The sequence below is a fragment of the Notothenia rossii genome, assembly GCF_949606895.1.
Source record: "Notothenia rossii genome assembly, chromosome: 11".
NCBI classification, from domain to species: Eukaryota; Metazoa; Chordata; class Actinopteri; order Perciformes; family Nototheniidae; genus Notothenia; species Notothenia rossii.
The window spans coordinates 40,901,434-40,929,291 of NC_136910.1; the positions used below are offsets into that span (position 1 = coordinate 40,901,434).

The 27,858-nt window shown below is 39.2% G+C and overlaps 1 protein-coding gene across 1 annotated transcript in view; it reads right to left on the bottom strand.

Annotated features, from left to right (window-relative positions):
- Window positions 1–27,858, bottom strand: part of hcn1 (hyperpolarization activated cyclic nucleotide-gated potassium channel 1) — a 65,857-nt gene that overhangs the window by 6,822 nt on the left and 31,177 nt on the right. Inside the window, exons 4-7 of the mRNA XM_079659826.1 lie at window positions 22,737–22,955; window positions 15,155–15,301; window positions 11,399–11,639; window positions 5,357–5,521 (exon numbers count right to left, since the gene is read on the bottom strand). Coding sequence (XP_079515952.1) covers window positions 5,357–5,521; window positions 11,399–11,639; window positions 15,155–15,301; window positions 22,737–22,955 — 772 coding nt within the window. The remainder of the gene's footprint in view (window positions 1–5,356; window positions 5,522–11,398; window positions 11,640–15,154; window positions 15,302–22,736; window positions 22,956–27,858) is intronic.

Below are 27,858 nucleotides of genomic sequence, written 5' to 3' on the forward strand. Positions count from 1 at the left end.
CATTCAAGGCCTTACAGAGACACATTTTTCTTTCTGACTCGCAATTAAATTCGATATATAATTTCACCAAAGATTTGCTATCAATTGTTTTTGTTTTGAGTCCCTGCAGGACATGTTTTTTTTCTTCAGTTTCTTCTTGTTGAAGGTTATCATAAGAACATATATTTAGAGAGGATAACTGGTGAAAATGTGTGTGAGAAAATGATTCCTAATGAATTAAATAAACGTCTGCCCTCCACATGTAATCAATGTAACATTATGTATCTTAAAGCAGTTTAAGACTTTCTTTGATTAATGTCAGAGAATTTTTCCTCCAAATTGTTTTACACAAAAAGAAAAACTTATATTTCAAGCCAGACAATCAGAAACAAACCTTTTTTTTTAATTGGTGAAAACATGAATAAATGATGATATGGGATTCCTGCATGTAAAAAAACTGTGTGTGGCATTGCATTAGCAAAGTGTTTACTAATCTGCAGGCATGATTTAGTTTGTGAATACAATTTGAACAAAGGGTTCAAAGATTAAATAACATGTGTGTTCAAAATCCAGTGAATTATTCTGTAATAGTCTCTTACAAAATCAACATGGCATGTGACACTGAATAACTTTTGTTTCTTTGATTGTCTTTGTCGTTGACATTTTGAGTGTGTCCATCAAAACATCTGCAGGACTTGGTTGTGGGTGACTTGAGTTATGTGTCACTGATGCAGGAATCAAACAGTTAATGTAAGCTCCAGCAAGAGGTCAAACTCTTGGAGGATGAATTTGAGACCGAATCCATTTAGCAAGCCTCTATAGGTCAATTTGTCCCTGTTCGCATATTGGAATTGGAATAAAGTGTTTACCTGATGCCTACTCGTCGGCCAGGACACTCTTGAAAACGAGATGTGCTCGTCTCAAGACGGACTCCTGGTCAAATAATTTTTAGATAGATAGAAGATAATGTCAAATGTGCAACACGTCATTGGTTTCAAAGCATGGATACTTTTCTTCTTTCCTTTTTTAGAGCAAGACAAGCATGTAACCAAATGCAGTTCATATATAGAAACGATACAACCAGCACGGATCATGACAGAGTATCTTCCCTCGTATGAGACAAAACCCCCTTCATGGTTAGTCTGAGGATGGATCGAATGAATCAGCTGGTAGATCTCATAAAAAGGGCAAATGTAGATTTGGACTGTTGAGGCCAAACGGCAAACATTATGTTAGGGCAAGTGAAGATTTGTATTTGATTTATGCTACTCCAAGAAAATGCAACCTTGTCTCCAGTGAATTATGTTCAAGGGCAGATACTTGACAATTAGCGTTAGTTATAACGCAAAAAGGGGGGGGGGGGGGGGAGTTCGTATATCACAGGGGAAAGTGAGTGTGTGGACATTTGGCTGGATAAAAGGCAAAAGCTAGAGATGGAGTTTTGCAGGACTGCTCCTTGGATGAAAAGTTCATTAATTTATGTTTTTGGTCCAAGATGAATAATAATTCTTCAGTCAATTAGTACGTTTACATTTTTTTTTTATACTTAATGATTTAATTAAAAACGTATGATCACATCTCTCGTTCACACAAGATTTAAAGTGTTGCTTTAGCAAGACTTTTTTTGGAGAAATAAAAAATACCTATCAGCTAAATAAACTCATTGATTATCGGACCAAACGTTTGTTGACTAATAATTATTTTAGTCAAGGACAGACCTACGGGTTTTTGTTGCGTCTTAAACAACAAAAACAGTATTGTCATTTGTTGAATTTAAACACTGACCACAGTTTTTCCCTAGAGTAGTTCTATTTGCCATAATGACTATTAATTAGTGCATAAGTCATGAGCATATTTCATTGTGTTAATCTGTTTAGTACAAACCAAAATGTTTTCAAAGTCTGAAAATGTGGGCCTTCAGTCATACAAAATTTGGAAAAAATCGTCCCCCCTCACATTCCCGATTAGTTTACCTGCTCAGTTTAACTTATTTCTTGGATGGCTATGGGATCATGATTATATTATTTTATCCCATATACATTTAGCAGACATGGTTTGTATGGATTTTGGTGAGGACATTTAGCAGATATGTCAGATATTGTGATATAGCCCATTCATCCAGCCACCATTAGGTCCCCCCCACAGAAAATAAATATTGAACGTAATTCTGAGGAGAAAAGGTTGCCTCAACATTGACATTGAATTCTGATTGGCTCTGAGCGGTCTTGTTCCAAATCTATTGTTCATTGCTTGTTGCTGACTTGCCTGACACTACAGTATTTCAATGTTGAGTCAACACTTGGGTTGCAAAGCAATTCAATATTGACGTGCCTGTGTCAGGCAAAATAATACACAAATACAAAGCCATGACAAATAAAAACAACGATAACAGATAGAAAAGTAGATACAGACTGCAAGCTTAACCACTGATATCAGACAACATTGGCACATTGTTATTATGCAAATTTAACTTCAGTTTTGCATTCAAGTGATATTGTTTTTCCCGTTGATAAATAGGGAAACAAATCACCAAACATTATGGCCTCTAGCGTTGTCAACAGGCTTATACGTTTGATGGTTGTTTGATCATTTATGATGATAGGCTGCTCGATTTCTTCCTGCACAATAAATAATTAATTAGCTGTAAAAGTTAGTCAATTTTTCGTTTTCTGTGTTACAAATGAGTAAGGAGCCAAAACAAAACAATGCCAATGTAATTTTGTAATCACCAGTAACCTGTCGCCTTGATAGCTAATTTAGTTGGTGAGCATCTTGTTGCTAAATTATGTTTGTGCTTATTCTCTAAGGAGGAAAACACTATTCAAACTTGTATAATGTTGTCAGAATATTACACACCAACCTTACGACTGCCACATAAGTTGCAGTGGTAAGGTGTAAGCTTAAGATCCTGCTGTAGTGCCTTACTGACATCGTATAGTAGCTGAGCTACAAAGAAAACAATATTATACTGTAAAAAGTAAACATGTGCTGTTCACACTTGGCCATACATAACTGAGCGCTTTAATCTGTACCTACAAATTGTCATTTTGTTGTCTTATAAAAAGGGATGGTTACCAGATCTTCAGATACCTTCAGTAGTATCTAAGATATAAACACATTATGAAAATAATCCTCAATATACACTGAACAACATATACTAGCTAAATCCTTCTTGTTGCTTGACACTAAAAGGTACTATTACTATCGAGTAATTTATGTATAAAAAGTAAAAAAGGAGAAAATTATCATTACAAAAGAAAACCTATTGTATTTCTAATGCAGCAAAAATAAACGCAAAACCAAAGACATATGTTCTACTTCCGTCAGTCAAGAAACTATCCTGCTGCACAACACTTTCAAATTATAATTTTCAATATATTAATTAATTAGTTTTATTTCCAATCAAAGTAGGCTATTAGAGCAGACTGCACACATTTGAATGAGTGGGAGAATGTGGAAAACAATTATTGCCCTGTTTGTATTACATACATGTGCCCCTTTTTACCTGTTACAAATATATCTTTCTGAACCATTATATCTTATTGTATTTCAACTATAATCTCACATGGCCAGGGTTCTACTTTGAATCAGACCTTAAAAATAAGGAAGGTTGTTGAGGAGCTGAATAAAACTAAAACAGGGTCCTGCCTTTTGGCTGGACCACAGACTTATGCTGTTTCTCAATTCGGTATTTCCCTTAATACACAGCCACGTTGTACACTGTGAACAATTGGTCAGTGTGTGAATTACAACTGAGTAGCGTTGTCCCAAATCGCACACAGCTGCTGTGCCCTTCCGCCACTGTTGACTTGCTAGCTAGCTCCACCTCTGTTAGCTAGCTAGCTAGTGCTGCTGCTGTTAGCTAGCTAGCTACTTCCACTGCTCTTAGCCGTTAGCTAGCTAGCTAACAGCAATGTTAGCATATGCGGTACCAAATCATTCAGAACAGTAGTAGTTTTATGTTTATGAAAAGAACCCCCCCAAAAAAACCAATGTATTACTTTTATTTATACAGTGCTGTGTTCACTGGAGCTTTTTGTTACAGAGCCAAGATGGCAATTGTTGGGGGTGAAAAGTGTTCAGCTCTTAACTTTTTGACCGTACTTTCAGTGCATTGCATTTTGCCATACTTAACAGTGTGAACGCAGTTACACACTCAAAATAGCAAGTGTAAGTACGTGATGTACTTATGTATGTGAATTGAGACACAGCATTCATGCCTGAAACAGCTTCCTGATGTCACCTGGCCCTGCTAGCTATGTTTATTTTTTTCTGGTTGATTTTGAGAACATTGATATTGGGTGGGCTGCTGCTCATACAACACAGTCTCACGGCATTTCGTGTTAAAGTCACAAAATTAATCTATTGATTCGTGTTCATCAACAAAATGTCGCCATTGTATTCGTGTTACATAGAACGATTTTAAAAGCAATGTAAATAATAACAAATTAGAAGGAAAAACAGATAAAAAAATATACAGGTTTCAGTATTCTGACACAGAACGATTTTAGAAGCAATGCATTTCTATTGGTAGTATGTTTCGTGCCTGCACCAAATAATAACAAATTAGAAGGAAAAAAAGATGACAAAAAATACAGATTTCAGTATTCTGAGGCTCTTTGCCCCATTTCTTTTCCTCGCGGACGGCAAATAAACTCCGACATTATACAATTTAAAATAAAAGGGATTGGGTTAGGTTTAGGATTAACACAGGATAGATGTTATGCTTAAAATATTGAGTAAGAAAATGTTTTTATGAACCACACAGCTTCCGGTCTTCCAAGACCCGACCGGACAAAAGACGTTGTGCAGGCACAAAACATACTACCAATAGAAACACATTGCTTTTAAAATCGTTCTGTGTAACACAAAATCAATAGATTAAATTAATTTCGTGACTATAACACGAAATGCGTTGAGACTGGTTTAGCTCATACCCAGGAGTGCAGATGAGTGGAAAGAGGGCCAGACACACATGCATGTGAGGTTAGCTTCCATCCACTCGCTGACATCCAGTGGGGGGGTCAACACCAAACCAACGAGGGGGCGAACTGACTCCCTCCCGGACAGCGACATGCACTGCCTTCCAGATAATCCAACCACAAAACGCTACTTTGGTTCTTTAGAAGGATTAATGCTGGTTCCAACAATTTTATCTTTAAGGTTATTTAATACAAAGAAAGAGACGGAAGTAAAAAGAAAATCAACAAAAAAACAAAACAGTGCATACAGGTCATGCAGCACAAGATGGCAGACAATGCTTTTATGAAGAAAGAAGGTAAACAAATACTGATAAAGACAAGACAACAAGGCACGATGACAGGCAGGAGATTCGACCAATCAGACAGGACATAGGTTAGATGTAAGCAGTTCTTACCAATGCGGTCCAAACGGTCAATGGCGACAGTTTCGAAAGCGCGTCGCATCATGGGGTACTCTTCAAGCACCTCATTGAAATGATCAACAGAGAGGGAGAAGAGTCGGCAGTAGGTGTCTGCACGCACACTCGCTGTTCGTCTGCCCTTGGTGAGCAGACAGATCTCTGCAAGGCGGAAAACACAGGGAGACAAAGGAGGACAAAGAGTGAGAGCATAAAACATTTGACACATAAAGAAGCACCAACTGAAGTGGAGAGTGCAGAAGGACATTAAGGAAATCACCCCAGTAATTGCAATACAGATTACCTTACAGATGAACCTCTACTACAAAAGGTACGGAAGCAGAGGCTAATGCAAATGTAAATAAAACGAGAAGCCCATCAGCGTGGCTGTCACTTGCATTATACTGAGATAATTCATCATCCTGCAGAGAGCTAATGGTCCCATAATGTGATACAGTAGTCAGCTATACAAAAAAGAAATGTAATGGATAACTAAGCAGAGGTATGTTTACGCAGCATTCCTGTTTGCCTGATCAGCCACTGTGGTTTCTCAAAGATGTAAAGTGAAGACATTCATCAAAACACTTGACCCTTGGCATCAGATAATAACGTGGCATTAATCTTGTTTCCTGTTGGTGTTAGCTACATTTCCTCTAAAATCAAATGTAAGATAAACACTTGAGATTACAAATGACGAATAGGAAAATATTAACAGGAAAATGTACTAATTGACTTGAAATGATACTCCTTCTGGGACCTCTATATCAGCATATGTATATGTTTAAAGTTGTCGCTAGTCTCGATGAAGCAAATTGTTAACTAATTACATTGATTAGCCGAGTGCTTCCCACCTTAGGGTCTGGACCCCTCCAAAGGGTTGTAATGGAATACATTTTAATTTGGCCTTTTAGTGAAACTAAGTGCTAACAAATCTTTACAAGATTAATAGGATGATTAGATGGCTCATGGTGACTTTAAAAGGTTATGCTGTTGATTAAGAAAGTGATTTTTAATGAATTTTAATGACCTAAACTACAAAAAAAATGTCTACGATACAATAAGATGATTTCATAAAACATGTGATAATGAAACCTTATCTTAGTATTATCACGACTTGTAGCTGCTTGTATAAACATGCAGACCAATCTGAATATCCTCACTTGAGCATCTAGTTTAGTGCACAGTCAATAATGTGTTGCTGTAGATGATATAAAGTGTTAACACCTGCCATTCACTGCGCCTGATCTCCCCTGTGTTTTCATGAATCAGTGATACGAGGCAGAGGGCTAAATATCTTTCTATCCGATTCTTTCATCCTACACTTTTTCTTCTCTTTATAAGGTGGAAAAACACTACCCTTCTTCTAAATATCATCTTCCTTTGGCTTCTGTTCAACCACCAACACCACTCAACCTCCACCCACATTTGCACTTCTGTTGAACCTAAAGCACAATTTCCATCTTCATTAAATCCTTAAATGTTAACTTGTCATGATGACTTGGCCACACCATGAGCTGTCATGAAAATAGAGCACAGAGTGTGAGAGCAACAGCCTCAAGCTGTGGGTGTGAATAGGTGTTAGTGCTGTAATGATGAAAAAGCTCCCTTAAGTTGTACCTCTGTTAAAGCAGAGAAAAAATGAGAAACGAAAAGAAAAATGTGTCTTGTTATACGTCGTTTTACAAAAGAGGCAGACACAAAGACAGAAAGTGAAGGGTTGATCTGAAGCTGTATGGTGCTGTGAGTTACAATCAGAGGTAAATGTGTTTTTTCCATATACTTAATGAGCTTCACAGGGGCTGTTAGACTGATTATTTAACCCATTTCCCTTGCTTACAGTCCTAATGCTAAGCTAAGCTGCCTTAAAGCTCTAGCAACAGACACGAGAAGCAATCTTTTAATCAGAATCTCAACATGAAAGGAAATAAGTGTGTTTCCAAATATATCAGTTCTTGGAATATTATATATTGGGAATTTCTAGTAATACATGCATGACGTTTTAGTTTACTACCAGTAGGAGTCACTGATAAAGCAACAAAGATGAAAACTGCTGTTAGATTGCCTTGAATGTAGTACACACATTACAAAGCTGTTAAACCGATACCCAACACACTCCATCCCCAACCCGAATTGGACCAGCAGTAAAATAATGGTGCAAGCAAAAAAAAACATGATTTCTTTTCTCACTTTCTTCTTTTGGGATAGCCTATTTTTAAACTGAACTTATTCATTTTGTCCGTCTAGACTGAGCTCCAGTTGTCAATGATTGTTTGAGAACATGAAGGGAGACATCGAACTGACAGAGAAGCTGAAAATGTTTCAATATTTTTGTAAGCCACTTACAGTATGTTCACCGTTTTAACACTATACTATTAAGCTATCTTTGGCTCTTTTTCTGCCGTAACAAAGTAAATTTGCCCTCTGTGGGACTAATACAGGTATTCTGATATACACATGTATCACAGCAAAATGTGGAGCTATACTTCTGCTTTCTCTAAAAATGTAAATATCCATATGTGTGGGCTATGTCTATTATTTAGGAATTAGGAGGGACCTAATTCAAGTCAAGAAGTCAATGTTACTAAACCATGTTAAATTACTTAGTTTACTCAACACTATTCCATATGAAAAAGAGTGGTAGACAGTTAGTACATTATCTCAACTAGTGTTCTCAGGTATCATTTGGAGGGACTTTTACTTCTATTTCCTGCTACTTAATACTTCTACTTTACTGCTACTGATATTCAAATATTGTACTTTTAAATGCCTTTCTGTTATCTGACAGCTTTATTTAATTGGAAGATTAATATTGAGATAATAATACAATAATAATACAACAAATACTTTAGAACATATTATGAAAGGTAGATACACTTTATTGATTCCTAATCAATAAAAAATCCTTATCATCTAAAAAGCCTTTTTGTGTGCCCATAATTGTGCATGTGTCCATTTGTGTGTGTGCGTGTGTATAAGGCAAGGCCATGTTAACACTTCAAGAGATTCAATTGACACGTGTCTGTTGCCATAGCCACAAAGCATCACACTTGACCCCAGGAGCATTTATGGAAACTTGCTATCACTTCCTGTGTCACATACTCTCATGGCAACTGCTCCCTTACTCCTTACATGGTTGTGACTGAGGAGAGACTCAGAGTCCCGGGTGACTGAGGCATTCAAGCCCAATGGGGATATCCATGCTCTGTCTGTCATTATCTTAGCATTACACTCGATTAGTCCCTTAGCCTCACAGTGACTTCACTACAGAGCTATGGCACCAATATGTAATACCAGACTACTATGATACCTTAACAGCATGCAGGCGCGGCATTTACCGTTTCTGGAGGCGCAGTGTGACCTACTGTCCTCATAGATGTCCTGCTCATCACTATGCTAATAGTTTCATGTGGCTGGGCTCCGTTTTGTTGCTCTGCCTCCCTCTGTGTCTGTCTCAGTCCCCCGCACCGATTTCTCATTCTGGCCACGGTTTGGCCTGGTTGTAAGGGGAGTGTGAATCATCAGGAAAAAGGGGCAAGAGTGAGATGCCTGGTACAGCCAGCTGCTCCCAACTCATCTACTAATGCCGTGCAAACGGGTAAGAAGACCAGCTGGGCAGAAGGCAACAGCAGGTGGCCCGGCACAGGCACAGCGATATGAACAGTGCAACCTTTATTATTTGGGCGGATATAACACAAATCCTTTAATTAGAAGATGAAATGAGAACAACTAATGTATGTTTACTGTTTTATCTGTATGCTATTCCCTTGTTATTGAACATATTACAGATACTAATCTTATACTGTGAAGCTTACTGAGCTGGTATATGTACATCTCTGCACATAATTAATCAAATGAATGAATCAAATACAACAAACTGAACCAAATATTTTTGTGGTACAGAATAACCTTCAAACTGTTTTAGATAAAGCAAACAGTAAAGCTGCCTCAACACGTTTCCTGGATTTATCAATTTGGTCTGAAGAGGTTAATCTTCATTAGAGCAGTTGGTTGGGACTCCTGTTGGTGAACAGTCTGGCACAATAAGTCCTATAGGAGGCCTGGCAATTGTTCATTTCTAACTTTATACTGAGGATGAGATCTGAAATGATTACTCTCTGAATCAATAACTTGATTGACAGAAAATCTTTTGACAACTGTTGATACATTGTTCTTTGTTTCTAGTGTCAAAAGTGTGAGGATTTGCTGCTTTTTGGTTTATATGGTAAACTAAAATAAATGTGTGGGGGTTTGAGCTTTTTAATAGGTTTCTCAGTTAACTGAGAAAATAATCAGCGTATTAATGTACCGTAAAAATAATGTTTGGTTCGAGCTTTATTGCAGTCTTTAAACTGGATTATGTTTTGCCATGTTGGTGAAGCAGAAGATTGAAATATCATTATTTCTTAAGTTGCTATGGCAAACAGCAGTTGCTCCTTTGTACATTCAGTGCATACGGATGAACATTATCATTATTCTGAAATTGTAAAGGCCACCTAGTTAATTTAAATCCAAACATTCTCTTTTAGCTCGGTTTGTGGTCTCCTCCAGCTTCTAAAGGACATATCTGGCTCTTTTGATAGTACATGCTACACAAGATTCAAAAGCTTTTCATTATAGCTGCTTAAGAGCCAGCATTTGATATACAATGTTAAAAGATTTCGCTTCCTAAAACATTTGATCTTTTTTGATGTGCTTGGTCCAAATACGTTTTCGTTGTCACAAACAGTATAGTTATTATACCATAGATCTTGAACAGTTACTGTTGATTACAAGCATCTAACTATCAACATATAGCTTTGCCTACCACTGATCTGAATAGGCCATTACACTGCTGTAGTTTCTTTTCTTTGTGTCTGAACTGTTTGATAAATGCGTTCACACTCACTGCCATTAGGATCTATTTGTCAGAGCCTTTTAGGCCGAAGGTTTTTTCCTGACATCTCAGCTTAGTTTCTTAAACAAGATCTACTTGTTCTGTGCCACCATGATTCTTTAGCAGGATATCTCTTGAGCTGCAGCCCCAGAGGATTAATTGTTTGAACAGCACTGCCACTGCCACATATCTTCCCCTATGACATGTCCACTCCATGTAGAATTCAAAAAGCACCCACTCCCCCGGCAACCTCATATTTAAAGCAAGTAGTTTTCTACACTTAGTAGCATGACAGCAATCCTGTGGTTTGAACAAGCAGAAAAAAGGACGACTGATTCCTTTTTTTCTTGACTCACTGCCTTCCTTAGCTCGCCTGTGAGACATGAACTGAATGGAGCAAGACACACCAAAGCGAAGGTATTCTTAGACTCCTCAGCCTCTTTCCATAGTGGGAATGAACTCAAGAGATAAAATATGCAAGAACCTCTAAAATAGGAAACTTTGCTTTGCTTTCACATTGACAAAACCTGCAGGCAGACATTGTCGTGTCTGAGTAAACAACGTGCAATGCGATTACATTATTTAAAATAAAAAATGTTATGATATCTGTGATGTTTTTGAGAGCAGATGGGAGTGGCACCCAGAGAAAGGAGAACAGAACAAGAGAATAGCTGCTGAGTTTAACACAAAGGAAACGACTGGCTGCTCTTTTCAGTGCCAAGTGTATGCAGAAGGAACCTATGGAGGGGTAGAAGAGTTTATCCATGAGCATGTGTGTGCGTATGTTAGTGTGTGTGTTTGTGTGTGAGGATGGGGGAGGATCTTCTGTATGTCCTAAAGGGATGCCTGATCCACGCCTTGGCCTATTCCATCGACCAGATGAGTGGTTACGTAAAGGCAGAAGCTGACTAACGTCCAACACTGGTTAATGAGAATCTACATCTACAATAAGTGAACTTCGAACAGCATCAAACGCAAGACCTCAGGCTAGACTCGTGCCTCAATATATAACCGTACACAGTGGGAATGCATGCGTGACTGTGTAAGTATGGCGCTCTTGCATGGCAGGACCCACATATATAATTCATATTTGCATTTTCATGTGGAAATCTTTGAAAAATAAATAATTCAAATTTAATTCCAAATTGTTAAGTTTTTGTTCTGACCTCCAAAGTAGGATCCATCCGTCAGCTTCATCTCCTTGCTGAACTTGGTGATGACACTCGCAACACCATGTTGAATGAAGTACATCTTCTTCCCCACCGTGCCTTCCCGGATGATGTAGTCGTTTGGTTGAAAGACTTCGAACTTTAACTTGCTCAGCATCCCCGTCACGAAGTTGGGGTCCGCGTTGGCAAACAAAGGCATGGTGGCCACGAGCTTACGGCAGTTAAAGTTGACAATTTCCTGGAGGAGAAAAAAACTAAGAATTATATTTCAATAGATTCCTCGTACAACTTGTTAGTCTTATACAAAAACCCAGCACAAATCCTTCATCTCTACCAGCATAATTTGGATGCATATTGCTGCTTTATCCCTAATACTCCTAAAGCACTCCCCATCACTCTTGAGAAGAAACTTTTTGGCACGCGTTTCATATCCTGATGAGTTTGCCCTCTGGTGTCGGCCGCAGGCCATCTCTCCGGTCTCATCCTGTCCCCTCGGACCCAGCAGGAGATTAGGAGCTTGTTGTCTGTTTACCCACACATCTCTGTTGCTGTGCAGATGGAAAGTCGGGGCACTTGGCATATGCGTTGGTGTGTTGGTTGACCCCCCATGAGGGATAACTCTCCTCCAGTGACAACAGGACACTGACAGAGGGATAACCAATCTCTGGGACGCTCGCAAAAGAGATGTTAGCTGAGCTTCAGATGCCGGTGTCGGCTAATGCCAGGGGGCTCTGACCTCAATCATGCACCAGAACTAATGAATTAGATTGTAAGCAATTTTCATGCCTAGCCAGGAGTCCTCTTGGGGAAACAATCTTTGGCTATGCCTATTTAAAGATGTGTCATATGGCAGAGAATAAAAGAAAGTGAGACACTGGAAAAGAAAAGCAGCGAAGGTGGGGAGAACAGCAAAACAGTTAGCCAGTTATATTATATTACAGTCTTTGATGAAAAACTGCACTTATTTTCAGATGGTTTAACACTACAGTATATACATGATGTACATTTTATTAAATTGGTTTTGTTACTCTGATAATGCTCTAGCAGAAAATTAAAACGTTTTGTGGTAATACAGTAGTGAGCAGGACCTTTTTCCTGCATAAATGGACATTAATATCTGAGAAATAGCGATTGAATTGCAAATCATTTAATGCAAAGACATCTTTATTTCCTTTTCTTTGAGTTTTTGTCCGCTGGTGCGTCACTGTTGACCAGATTATTCAATACTAGAGCCTATCAATTAAACGCTTTTTGGCAGCAAACAATCACTTATTGGACGCAGGAGCGACCTTGAATGCAACACCAAGGAGACTTTTGTAAGTGGTTTCAGCCCAAAGCTGCAGCAAAGCAACCAACTGCTCAATGTGATGGATAACCTGGGGCAAACAAGTGTGAATTGATTTTCATTAACAAACGAATACAACAAGTAAAGTGTTCTTGGAAGGAATTTATAGGTACGGTAATGGGCCTAAATATATAATAAAAGAACCCCACTCATGTTAAGACTCACGTCTCAGCAGACACATTCTAAATTATTCCTACCCTTGTCCATAGCTTTAGAACAGCACGATTCACTAATGACTCATTACCTGTGACCTACACACCAAACCCAGAGCTGTTTTATCCACTGAAGCAGAGTTGTCACGGGAATATCAGGTAGTCATAATTGCTCGAGCAGTCTCAATCCTGCGCACCTGGTTTCCTCATGCAGGACGTGTGATAAATGACATGCCAGAATCAGTTAAAGTACACTCAGGCTGATTTCATGGGCCCTCCTTTTTGGTCCAAAGCGAGTCTGAGTGCTGGTAAGTGGAGCTGATTCTGATCCCAAATTGACCCATAAGTCAGCTCCCCCAAAATTGTGCCGGCAATCAGCCCGACTCAGCAAGCCCAGCCCCAGTGGGTCTACCTGGAAAGGGCCTGGCACTGAGCTGCATTGATTGATTTCTAGCTGCTAAATGGTTGGGGACTGGGATCCAGAAAAGGGATGCAGAGACTGAAAAACAAACCTAACTGCTCCTTTCCTTTTAGCCACTTTACTACAGAGGCTAAGTGGGTAGAGCCCTGCAAAACAGAGAGGTGCAGCACTGACAAATTAAGATACATCTAACAGAGTAAGCTATAATTTGTTACTGTTTGTAAAGTGTACAACGGCTTTTAGAGTAATATGATTTAAATAGGACTTGGCAAAAACAAGCTCATTATGAAAGGTGGCATTGGAACTCTCTTGAAGGTTGGCATTACTCAACTTCCTTTCAAAAGGATGAGAAGAGAGCAAGAGGTGAAGAGAGGTGTGTAGGTAGAAAATAAAGTGATCAAGGTGAAGCCTGGCTGTAACACAGGGTGTTAGTAATTGAGTGTTTTCCTTTCTTTGTTTCACTCACTGCTCTGACATGCTCTAAGCCACACTTGTTGTAAGCCGATTTTGATTACCTCCGCCAAGAGTTCGACTGTTTGTCAGCAGGACTACAGAAAAACTACTGGTCCAATTTTCAAGAAACTCAGTGGAACTGTTTTGACTGGGCCAAGAAGAAACTATTTCATTTTAGAGAGGATCCAAATCATGTCTTTCTGTGCTTATTTTTGCTCACATGTGTTTTATTTTTAATGACATCAACCTGCAGATGGAAATTAGCCTCGATGGCTAAATCTGGCATGTTTACATGATGGACTCAAGTGCCCATGTTAATTAATGTGCATTGTCCTTTCTTAAATAAATAAATACAAACACAAATCACGTGGGTGATACATACACACATTATTTTTCATTAGTCCTAACTGCCTTGGTAACTGAGTCCACTCTTCAAGTGCCTCTATCATTTTGTTTTGAATTGGGTTTCTTGAAAAAATATAAAACTTTGGACGATATAAAACATTCTCACTCTATAAAGTTGTATGTGTATTCTCTGTATCCTTACAGTCACCTGCATCATAATGTAAACTAGTTTATTTGCTCTGTTTTTTAATCAGTTAGATTTTCCTTGTCTGTGTCATAAGCATAACTTTTAATTGTGTGGTACTGTCTCTAGGCAGGTTTCGTCTGCTATGTACTGTGGACGTTTTGGTCTAGAGAGTCATACCTTTAAATCCCTGCACCTCCCTGTGAGTATCTGGGGTCGTGCAGCAGCTCCCCACACTACTACGCTCTGACTTAATGGGGCTGCATGAAAGATGGTCACGACTCCTACGCTTGCTTTGGTTTTTAGTCTTCTCCTCTCCCATATGCCTCTGTGTAATTACCCGTGTAATCTGCTGATACGAGGAGGTCAGACAGAAACTTAAAACTTAACACAGACTCTGTAATAAAGAGCACCATTCTTTCTAATTACTGCTTTTGTGTGAATAATATCCTCAGTTAATTCTCAAGCTGTGTATCTAGGTAATGTTTCTATGCAGATTTTTTTCATCATGTTGACAAATGCTCAGTGTGGGTTCACCCAGGATGCTTAGGAAAATCTGTTTTGCTTTTTTCTTTCTCCTTTGACCTTGTAAAATGAAATGACAGGTGTTGGTATTTCAGTTTCATCTCCAAATGAAAATGTACTCTTCATCTTCAGGGAATAAACTCATTCATGTTGCTAAACAGAAACCACTGTGACAGCTCAACTGTCAAGATTGTGTTTTATTATTTGAGTTTGGAAGTGTGTGTTCCAAATATAAAACCATCAAACGGACACTCTTAAAAGCATGTTGCTAAGGAAGAAAACTAATAAATCCATTCAGTTTAAGGTCTTAAGAGAGAATATGTCTCACCTCCTTCAGAGGGTCGTTGAGTTCACTCAGGATGTTGTCCTCATCAAAGATTTTGCCTTGGTAGCGATGCTCATAGTAGTCGTGGATTTTCTGCCGCATGTCTGCTGGAAGCTTGTGGAAGGACATGTATTGCTCCACTTGTTTGTACTGGGGAGACAAAGAAAAGCAGATGGAAATCAGTTGCTGCATAAATATGTACACCAACTATCCTAGTGCTAATAAGCAATACAAACAAGCAGAGAACACCTTGAATAAACAACAAAGTCTACAAGAGTGTGGTTGTCACAGAGTGTGTATTTGTGTCTCGGTATTGAGGACAAGCCGTGCTCTCACAGTGCCATGTCCTGGTTCTGTGTGGGGGAAGGCAGAGACAGAACGAGGGAGGCAGGTGATGAAGGTAAGAACAAGTACAGACCCCGGGCTTTGTCAGGGCACTTCCTATTATCTCCCCCATGCAGGAAGCCGGGTCCTAATAGGCAGCCGAGCTATGATCTGATGTGAACTAGCAAGGCATACCTGATATCCTGGAGAGATTTAGAGCTGCATAGACAGCAAACCAGCAGCACAGAATGTAGGACTGATCATTTTTGCATGATTTTTCTTGAATATTTTTGTTGTAAGATGTTTCATTCTGAGCATTTGAGCAGCACAGATTACAGTAATGATGTGTTGCACCTGCCAAGGTGACGCCAAAGAGATTCTCTCTCTTTATTGTCTGTAAATCATTTTTCTTTTTAAGTTAAAATGTATTGAAAGCACCTTTTAACTTGCCTTCCCTACAAGAAGTTAAATGGCTTTTCATGACAGTTTATTGATTATAAATGTTTTAGCTAACTTCATGTATTCACAATTATTTAAAACAAATCAATATCAAAATTACATTTCAAAATGATAATAAAATAATATGAAATAATTGTAGCAATTTCTGGCTTGAAATAATTAATACACCATTTTAGTTATGATTCTTAAATATTCAATATTCGTATGTTTTTTGTAGTTTCTTGTACTAATTCATACTGCAAGGTAAGATATCAAAATGAATCAAAGCAGTATTTTCTACATTATAAGAATGTAACTATTTATGCAAAATTAGCAGTTGTTATGATATTCCTATTAAAGAGTATATTTAATTTAATTTAAATCCCTGGTTAAATAATGTTGTGGTTAGTTAGTTGCTAGTTGTGCTTTAGAAACTAATTGCACTGCAACGAGTTTCAGTTCTCCGGATTTAGAGGTTGAATCTCAAAGGATTGGATTCAAATAAGAAATAAATAAAAATGTATAATGATATCAAAACCGTTGCTGTTATTGTTGTTACTCACAGTACACTACACAGGCCAGAAGAAGAAAGGCAGAGGGATGGAGGACACAGATGAAAGAAAGGATGAGATACTTTGTGTCCTCTCTATCAGAGAGCCAGATGGCCTGTGACTCTACTTTTTTTTTCTTGCTGCACATGCATGGCTGGACGCATGACTTTTCCATTTGTGCAATTCTGCCAGTAACAAAGATGTAAGAACGTCCTGTTTCTGGTAATTCGTTTGGGAAATAAAAATCTGTACACATTAACCTGAAGGTGAGTATTGACCCAAATGAGAGAAAATAAAGATAACATACTCATACGGCTCATCTATTTTCATCAGTCTCGGTTTTTTTCACACAGGTTTTCCACAGACAGAGCCAGGGCCGTGAAAACAATCCTCCCAGCAGGTCCAAGGCCCTGACACACTGAAAATAAACACCGTCTCTCACACTGCCTCTTGTAATCACAGTGGAGCAGTGGGTGAGAGCCAGCAGTAGCTGAGAGGATGGTAGTCTAGTCCAGTGTCAGGCTCTATGGCCACGGTGGTGCAGAAATGCTGCACAATATATGATTTTTCAGTGATAGAGACGACGCTTCTCATCTCTTTAAAGGGGCCCTATTATGCTTTTTTGGGTTATCTCTTGCCTGTAGTATGTTGTATAGTATTTTGGGCATGTAAATGGTCTGCAAAGGCTTAAATCCCAAAGTTCCCTCCAGAGCAGGGGTGTCAAATTCAAGGCCTGCGGGTAAACACAGCCCGCAACCTCACTGTATGTGGCCCGCAAGAGCTCTGAAAGAATATAATATGTTTATTATACGGTTACATGCCGCTGTACAGAAGCCCGTTGCCCATAAACTACATGTCCCACAATGCATCTAATTTTGTGACATGCACACTGAAGAGACTTGCAATTATTGTCAATTATTTGCCCTAGACTTCTGCTTTCAGACGTAGTTAATTATGAAGTTATTACCCTATCCGATAATAATCCAATGCAGAGGCAATAATGTAATATAATACATTATTTTATATATGTATATTTGAATAGTCTTAAAGTTACAACAGGCCCTTTAAGTGCAACCATAATGCTAATGTGAAATTGAGTTTGTCAGCCCTGCTCCAGAGGAACTGGAGAAGGTGGTTTGATATATTCCCAAATGTGTAATTGTATTGGTTAATTATCCAGTCATACGTTTTAATGGAGAAATTTAGATAAATGCTGACTACATTCCTCCATGTCTCTCACTGTGCCTCATATTCTCTCTCTCTCTAGAGATAGTCAGTACTACACTCACAATGGGGTGAACCATTTAGTACCAAATTAACCCACTTCTGTTCTTGCCAGTGGCACTGTCAGCCTTCCTGTTGATATAATACAGTCAGAGGGGCACTTTTTTTATCTGCAAGAAATAATATCCATGGAAATATTAAATATCACTTGTCATCTGTTCTGCAAAGAGTGCATCTTGATAAATGTGTTTTTAAAGAGACCTAGTGAGAATTTTATTTTTTAACCTATTTATGTCATCTAGGGAACAACCAAATGTGTTTGTATCTCTGGATTAGAAAATAGCCATTTCCTGTTTGCAGAAATGTTCTGACACTTAATTTCAGTAGTCCAATTTCAAAAACCATTACGGGAAAAAATAAGGATGAAGAAATAAATGGAAATCTTGACGAGTGGTAATGAGAAATTGATGGTCCTCATGTCTGGGCGGTAAATATGTATCTTTTCATCTAACATGAATAAGCAAATCTCCCAAAAATGTGGAACTAATCCCAGACAGCATTTTTGCTTCTCTACAATGCAAATGCTTATAGTATAGTATTTACTGTTTCATAAGAGCCTTTTTGAAATATTAATGACATAAACGGCTGCACATTTAACTTGTTGAATGTCAGGCTATTATTTAAAAAATCTTAGTGCTGACAGGCAATATAGTTTATATTACACTCATTGTGAAATAAGGCAGTGATTATATATGTCTTCACACAAAGCCCTACAGCTGATGTCTGCAGGCTTACAGTGACTCAGCTCTGAAGACTCACAGCAGGCATGTCTTGCTTTACATTGCATTTCCTTCCACCCTCCCCACCATTCCTCTGATTCCCCCTGTATCTTTCTCAGTTTCTCTCATTTTGTTTCCTTACATCTTTTCAATGAAAGCCTTCCTTTCTTTCATCATGAAGTAGTTTTTATTGTAGTTCATCGTGTCGACAATAATCAAGCTTTGTGCAAGTTCAATCCGGAAGAGTACCTACGTTACTCATTCTTTCTCCCAGCTGCCTCTAATAGGCCTGTGTTGGCGTTAACCTTTTGCCACGAATAGCCAATCATTGTGCTGCAGTTAAACCTTAAATATGTCCTTCTCTTCCCTGTGATCAGCTGTCATTTCAGGCGACCCTCATCCATCCCCTCCACCTCCAGTGCCCAGGTAAAGCTCATCACAAGTTCACTCCTCACCAAATCTGCATCTATACTCTTTATCCTATCAACATCACCACCCATGTCTGGACCCCTGGGGGGATATTCTACCTACGGCTGCACCTCCCTGTGAAGATACATCATATTACGATGGGGTCTAAATGCCAGAGACTTCCTAATTCGATCTTTTTGCTCGGGTCAATACATATTCTTCAATCAGAAAAAACTCTCTTCTGATTGAAATAATAACTTACATGAGTCTTTCCCTTCCCTTGTCATCTTCTCATCAACCTCATATGTCCTTAGCTGATGTCTAAACTCACACCAACATCCCTCTCTGCGTGTTACCGCCCCCCCTCGGCTGTGGCAGCGATAGATGTAATGTCTACAGGCTGAGTCCCCTGAACCCATCCCTGCTGCTCCTCAGCCTGCTCCACTGATATGCACAGCCATGCAGCAAATCAGCCCGAGCAGACTCTGGCTACACACTGGGGCTCTGATACTGCAAACATGGCATTCGCAGCTTCCATGTTGTCAGTTTGATGCCCTGGGGGAAGTCGAAAGGCCAAAGTGGGATGTAGATTAAGCCGATTTGCTGTGAAGCAGATGTACATCACATACTGAGAAAGACACATGTCACTAACTCAAACAGTGACTTCCAACCGCTGACTTGTTTGCCACCGGCGACCCTCAGCCATACATTTTTTTATAAATGTGCTCTGACATCGGTTAATCTTGCAACGATCAAACATATAACCACGTTTTCAATTATGATAAATTCCCGCTTATAAGGAAATTGGCTCCATGTTGGGAATTAGATTTGGTGTTAGATAGCGGTGTTTTACGGAAAAGGGCTTTTTATTTTCTGATCTGATATCAGTTCTGCTGTCAATCCATACCTGAATAAAAAAAGACATGCAGATTATTAGTGTAAGGATGGCCTTTTTCCATATTGCTATCTTTTAAAGGATGATGACACTGAATAATTAGGACTCATGATCCCATTTAATTTAACTTCTTTAGCGTGATGTTGACTAGACTCTCGTTATGTGGAATTTCCACCTTTTCCTTTCTTTTGTTTTTGGTTGTCTGTGGCTTTGTATTATAATGACACTGCAGCAATTAGTATTGTGTTTTACATAAAGGAATAAAAGCTTGTGCACCTAATGATGAATTTTAAGTGCCATGTATAACAACACTGCAACACTGCACCAAAAACGTCAGAGCAATCACAGAGCCGTTGTTTCTCTGGATTTTCATTGACCATGGAAGCAGATGGCAAGGTCAGGCCATCCTTTTAGAATGAATAGATAGCGGCTAAATGCTTTTATGTGCGCGGTAATGAAAAGGTATTTTAGCATGTCCTGTTGTAGTCACAGCCAAGGTGACTCTGCTGATGCACTGATAAGAATCATGGCTACAACATCCTGCAGAATAATTGATGAGTACTTTCCTGCCTTTAGGTGTGTCTGTGAACATACTTTAATAAAAGCAATTGGCCTTCAACTAACAATTATTCTTTACGTATCATTTAAATTGCTTAAAAGCTGAGAAATATGGTTGATTCATCGATAAGGTGGTTAACAGAAACATTTTAAAATCATTTTTCAAGAATTTGTTTTTAACATTCACTGAAATGCTGCTGCTTTCCTTTGTCATTTATGGTAACACTCCTAGGAGTAATGATAACCATTTTACAGCCAACACTTTAAACTGAGAAAATAGTCAGCAAATAATTGGATCATGAAAATAATAGTTAGTACGCACTAATTTGCATTTCCTTGATATGTCATCGGCCTATTAAGTGTCAGACAATTGTTAAAAATCACAATTTTGTTTTCTGTACAAATAGTCCAAAACCACCAAATATTAGAGAGTGAGTTTTGTATTGTTGCTTTAAAAGACACTTACGGTTAATTTGTTATTAATTGGAAAACAGTAGGTTTTCTTCCGTAAAAATGTAATTGTCCTTTAAGCTCTAATGCACATTGTATAAATAATAATTATATGACTCTTTTTGCAACTCCAGAGCATTCCCAATTTCTGTTTATTCCATTTTCACTTACAGTAAATGACATGAAATATTGTTTCTGTTGACATATTATTCATATGTAATAGAAATATCAGCATACATCGCATATTAATCTTTCCGTCTGTTTACATAATCTAGTTCAACAAAGAAATTCAAGGTCAGATATGATTGAAATGAAGAGTTATGTCCTTAAGTGGATCAAGAAAATAGAAGACTTTAATCCCCCGAACTACAATGCTGTACGTACATTGAGTTCTGCAGAGTAAGCGAAGGAAAACTTTTGTGAGTTAAAGTGATGTTCTTGCGTGCGAGCGAACACAGAGCGCATCAGTCATGGCCGTGTGTTCTGGGAATTGCCCAGGCCCCTCAGCGGGATCACAGATGGTGGCTCGGATGAAATGCTGGATAATCACCTTCTACACGAAAAAAAATTTGTTGCAAAAAAACGAATGTAGTTGGGACTGCAATGAAACGAAAGAATAAAATGTGTTCGCTGGCAGCGGAGGGACGATGAGGTGGCAAGTCAGGCCACGGACCTCCTCACCCCGTTGGCCTTATGGGATCGGTTTGGGGAAGAAAATCCTTTTTCCTTTTCATGGCTCCAACCATTGTGACCTGTGAGAGCCCATTGGTCCATGAGGGCACTGAGAGAAGACATCAATTTTTGCTAAATTGAGAAGGAAATTCAGCCCAAAAGATCAAAACTCCCAGATACTTTAAGACCATCACGCTTGTTATTAGTGTTGCTTACCTTGAAGCAAGAAAACATTAAAGATATGTTCTTCTACATAACATACACTAGCTCTATCTCCACACCGGCTACTGGGGGCTTGCTAACTGTAGCTAACGAGTGACTTTATAAGGCGCGGAGCCACACTTCTATCGCTTCAATTCCTGCCTCCAACCAAGCAACTATACTACATTTAACACATGTACCGTTATTAGAAAAAGACGAAAAAAACGAGCATGAGACAGGTAGAACAGGGGAGCACCAGAGGGTGGGGGGAAAACCTTTGCTAGCTATCAAGCTACGTTAGCTACCATTAGCAAAACCAAAAGGAGTGTTAGCAACTGTGGATTTATCCAGAGCCTCTAAGAGAAGGAGATTTATGAGTGCTTGAACTTTAGAAATGTGTGATTGGATGTACAAGGTGAAGTTCCTGCAATGACCAAGGGTTTTAATAAGATCAACTTGAGTTAGGCTAATTGTTACGTGCCGCAGTTGGTGCTTGTGTGTGTGTGCTTTTGTGTGTGTTTCTCTCTCTCCCTGATTGTCTCCAGGTGCAGCCTCTCCCCCAGGTGCTCCCAATCCCCAATCAGGGCCTCGTTAAAGGACCTGAGGAAGGCTGCAGTGGCCTCTCTCCTTCTCCTCTGGCTGCATGTGTGCAGCATGTCTCTGTCTCTGTCTCTGTCTCTGTCTCTGTCTCTGTGTGAGGCCTGTGTTTTTGTGACTTGTTAGGAGATGTGCTCCAGTTTACCTTTTTGTGTATTGTTTAATTTAGTCACTTTCTTTTAGAAGGAAGTTGTTCTTAGTTACTTTAAGTTGGTTTTGCAAATTGGCTGGTGGTGAGCCTCTTTTCTTTTTTATTAATTAAAGCATCACTTTGTGGCTTCAGCAGTCAGTTTCCTCTCCTTTTTCTCTCGCCCGGTTGTTTTTTTATTTTGTTACTTCCCTTTGTACCCCTAGTTTAGGAGGGAACGTAACACTAATATAAGTGACATGCTTACTGTACCGTCTCAGAGTACATCCAATATCATATAAACCCAATCTTGTTCACATATCAGGTGTCTCATGGTATAACATGACTGTTTGGTGCTTACCTTCTCCTGGTATTGCCTGCGCGATGAGTCCAGTGATTGAATCAGAGCTGTGGCGTGGCCCACAAACATGGCGTAGCACGTGGCCCCTACGATCATACTCAGCATGGTGATCCACAGGTCGGACATGCTGACCGGGGCCCGGGCGCCATACCCGATGCACAGCATGTGGCTCATGGCTTTGAAGAGGGCATAAGAGTACTGCTTACCCCAGGAAACGTTCTGCAAGGTCGAAGAAAGAGACAGAGGCAAAAAGGCGGGAGAAAGGGAGAGACAGAGAGGGGGGTGGGGGAGTTACTGCAAGGCAAGGCAGGGGAGGAAGGCTCTCCAGCAGGAAGCATGGATAGACTTTCCTTTGATGTATCACTGAATCTCTATCAAACACTGTGCCATACACACTCTTCATGCCTCACAGCTAATGCCCTCGCTGGGTGGCTGAACTTTCTACCTGTCTTTTGTCTTCCTCTCTTCTTTCATTCAATCTTTGAACACCCTATTTGCCTGGACCTGGCTTTATTTATTTCCCATATTTGCCAAAGGGAGCGAAACAGCTCATGCTTTCAAGTACTCCAAAATAACTTGCATTATTTACACGTCGGAGAAATGGTTTCCCTTAAAGCTCTGGGCAACCACCACAGCGATATCGTTGTTCCCCCTCTTTCGCTCTCAGGTTTGATAGTTATAAGTGTTGTAAGGAGGATTCAGTTCATTGGAGGCAGGGGAACAGAAATGATAAGGTACAGTACCACATACACATGAAGCAGACAGTCATGTAACATATCAACTGTCTTCCTAGAGGAAAATGCACAGTAGTTAGTCGCTACTGCTCTTTGCTACAAACGAAGGGAATTGCTGGGTGAGGGTGATTCCTCTTAACGTTCACCGCATGTGTTCCCCGCTCAAAGTGAGAACGTCGTCTTGTGAGGCTTTGACGAGTCATCTTCATCTCCAGTCGGTTCATGAAGCCTCTATTATCCAATAATGTGTCCAGCTGTGTTTATCAGAAGCCAATTCATCGTGGACTTGTTACTCAGAGTAAGATGTTTGAAAAGAACCTGATCGGTCGCTGCCGACTGGGAAACACGCAGAGACGCAGCCAGATAAAAGTGCTATTCTGCCGCTCGAGATCAGCTTCTATGACTCCACCTATCGCTCATTAGTTTTTGACGAAATGCTAGAGGGAGAGTGAAGTATTTATTATGAGGGATGGACATGTACTAAGTGAGCGTACCTGGTCTTTGTGTAAGTCTGTGAGAATTAAAAAAACGACTTTTGCTTCTTTACTATGCAATGAAAATATAATGAACCCTGATTTCCAACTGAGGTGCTTTGTATGTATTTTGAATAGTACATAAAAAATGAATGGCTTTTTCTTAGTCTTAGCCTCAGGAAAAGTATTGTCTCGGAGTCAGAGCAGGATTTAGACTCCTCATTAATACAGTACACGTCAAACGTATGCCTTTTCTTTTTCACGGAGACATCGTTAGCAACCAAAACAGGCCTATCGAGGTTACATTTGTAATCCCTGTGACTTCCTATCTGGAGACAAATGTGACACCTCTCTCCAGACAAGATGCTGACTCCTCCAATAACCTCACCTCCTGTGAACAAAATAATGCTGAGGAGGCGGTCCGTACAGAAGCCATATCTCACCCAAAACAGTGAAAGAAATATGAAACCTCGAGAAAAAAGGAACTAATCCCCGTCTTTTTCCGCTGGCTGACATAGTTCCACATACCACACTGTCATATAGCACACGCTTGTGCCTCCTTTTGTCACGGCATTTCTGCTCGACTCCACGCTGTTCATCAACTGGGATGAATGAGAACATTTACAGCTAATCTTCTGGCCTGGATGACTCACCAATTCTCATCTCTATGCTGATTAGTTTATTCTTCCAAAGACTGATTACAAAATATGTGATGATTACACTTGCCAGCTTTAATAACAAACAGTCCGGTTGGCAATTTCAATAACACTGTAGGGTTCAAACTATTATCTATATAAAAATATCCACCGTTTTTTTTTCACAATATAAACCGAAAGGAGGAGTATTGTAGCGAGTGTTGTGTTTTACTGGCACACAACACACTGAACAATCTATTTACACACAAAGGACAAACCCACCCAACCTTGTAACGGGCACAAATGCCATGTGTGTGCTCATGAGCCTTAGGTGTCTTTCATGTGCACATTTAGCATGTGGTTGAGATGGTGGGCAACACGGCAGGATGTCTGTGTTGACATATGGAAAAGCAGAGAATTGTAGTTTTCCCCAGATGAAAAGGGATAAGCCCGGGTGACTCACTTCACGTTTTACCTATTTGTCCTTCTATGTGTTGGGTGATTGTCTACCCGGCATGAGCATGTCATATAATCCCATCGTAGTATAGTTTATATAGGGCTTAGGAATTGAGGTCACATATTGTTGTTCTGTGTGTCACATTTCTGGTGTTTGCTTATATAGAGCATAAGATGAAGGCGCTATTGTGAGACACATTACAGCACATCTTTTTTTATGGAAATCTAAAAAGGAGCAGGTGAAAATCTCCCAGTGAAATGTCAACCATGTTTTCAATCTGCCACAGTTACTTGCCTGCTTGTTTAAAGAATGGATATATATGTGAATTGATAAGGAGTCACTACCTATGATGAATTAGTTGTGGGCAATTGATAACAGGGAGGTGTTGGTGTCAGTAGTTCATAGTGTTGTGAAAGATGAAGTGTCTGGATGAAATTTGATTAGACAAGATCTCTTAAGTGATGTCTGAAAATAAACACGTTTTGATATCTTAACAGACCAAACCCTATGATACTGTCAACAGTTCTGAAATGAACTGCTCGAGGTCAAATGTATCAATACATTTAGTGGTGTGATACATTAAAAGCAATTGTAAAAGTTACATCTACAAAGTGTAGCTCTTGCTATTTGAAAATTGCAATCTTTTCAAATTCAACACAAAAATAACATTTAATACCTCAATTATATTAGCTTATATTTCAACCGGGTGAGACATCATTGATGCTGTGTCAATTTAGAAATAAACGGATACAAATTGTTGGTTGATATTGTAGTTTCCTAAAAAACATGGTTATTAGTTTTTACGAGGTTATTGATTCAGAAGGTATTCATTCAATGCGGAGCATGAGGAATATGTTTAAATGGTTAAAACAGGAGAAATTGTAAAGGGTTTGTATAAGACTAGAAATGTTATCAAATGGTTGCTGAATCAAAGCCAATTGAACTCAAAATAAATCCTGTCTGTGATTCAATATATCGAGGAAGCAGGTGTTACATGTCCTAACATTTCCCAAGCAGGTTTTGTTAGTAGACAGAGAGAGAGAACCAAAGAGAGATCTTTAGTGACGAAGAATGATGCAGCAATGACGTCCGCATTATTACTAGTTTGAATCCTTGAGTTTTTATTTTTCCTTCAATTACAGAAAGTGACTAAGAGCAGGTCTGTTGCACTGCATCATGATTTTAGCAGCGGAGTACATGCTGTACAGTACTTTATTTCTTTCATTGGTTTACGGAGTTCTTCAACAGACTGACATAAACATGTCATTTCTCACAGTATGTTTAACGTGTGAAGAACTCTCCCAGATACACACATTGTCTAACTGTTATTTCTTGCTGGCCTCTGTTCTTTGAGAAGAGTGAGTCTTTGCAGTATTAACACCAGCAAATGCAGCTTCTACTTTTTTCCTATTCTCTACAATCCCCAGGAGTTTAATAAATGTGGCTAACAGAATATGTATTCAGTTTTTCCGCGTTTCTAAATATAATTAGACTCTGGATGTAGCGAAAAAAGGGACATCAGATACTGCATATTCATCTCATGTTTAGAAGTACACCCTTAGAGTGAGTTCAGACTTTATTATCACATGCATTTAAACTGATCATAAGTATTATAAACATCTCTATAATTAGACCGTGTTTGACTGCTTGTTGGGTTTTACAACTTGGGAGCATTTCGTCACAACATGGTGGCTCCAACAGTCCCGTCAAAAAGAATGTGACCAGTTATGTGACGGGGAAGGCAATCAATGCTTCATCATCGTCCCAGTGTTGCGTCACCCACAGCAGTGATTGTTATTGATACAACGAGTAACTATGAGCACAACAGGAAGTAAAGCTGCTAAGGACAGGATTCGACATCTCATCAGCACCAGTGCTCACAGGGAAAATTACAACGATTAGAGATTAAGGACAGATGCACATTTGTTTATTAGCTGTCCTAGTTCCTCTGCAGCTTAACTTGTCATTAAAAGCTAAATAAATTACATTTCCTTTAATGTGTGCAACTTCTGTTAACTTGTAGAATTTCCTTCTTAAATATGTTTTGGTATTAAATTGCGTTTTCCTGTGTGATTTCAGGTAAATGCCCCCCTCGTGTGTATTTTTAAATCCTTGCTTAGAAAGAACAAGCGTGCGCAAACATCCGCATTAACTGGTCCTAATTACTCAATCACATAACTCGGCAAGCTGTCCCGTGTTTTGGTATAAAAAAAAAAAAAGATGTGACGCACAATATTCATTTTTCAATTACGTAATCACACTACAAGCTGTTCTCCCTGGGAGGACACAGAAGGCGCAACAATCTTTGAACACATTAGAGAGGAAGTGCAGGGGTCTGCTGGCCTGAGCGAGCACCAAACTGTACGTTGGCAGGAAAACAATCACAGTGGTGCGGCTCAGTGTGAAGGTTGTTCTTCTCTTCGTCTCGTGTTCAAGACCCTCAGTAGCAATAACCTAAGCAAGTTCTTGCTTTGTTCTACCAAAATCCCAAACTATTCTGCTAACTTTCCACAAAACAAAAAAAGCAACACATCTGAGAGGCTTGAACTGATGAACTTGCCTAAAATAGTTCCCAATTAAATGTATGTTGATCGACTAATCTCTTAATCAACTCTCTTCGCCTCTATTTGTGGGTTAGGCAGTATTTATTCAGGGCGTCTCCAACATGTTATTCTGTGCTTCGTGATGTGTTTACTACCCTTTATATTTTATTTATTTCAAAAATATATAACTTCAAGTTGTCCCCTTGCTCTGAACCCTTTCTTTTTGCTTTCTCTCAAGGGTAATAAATAAATGTCTGCAACAACAACAACAACAACAACA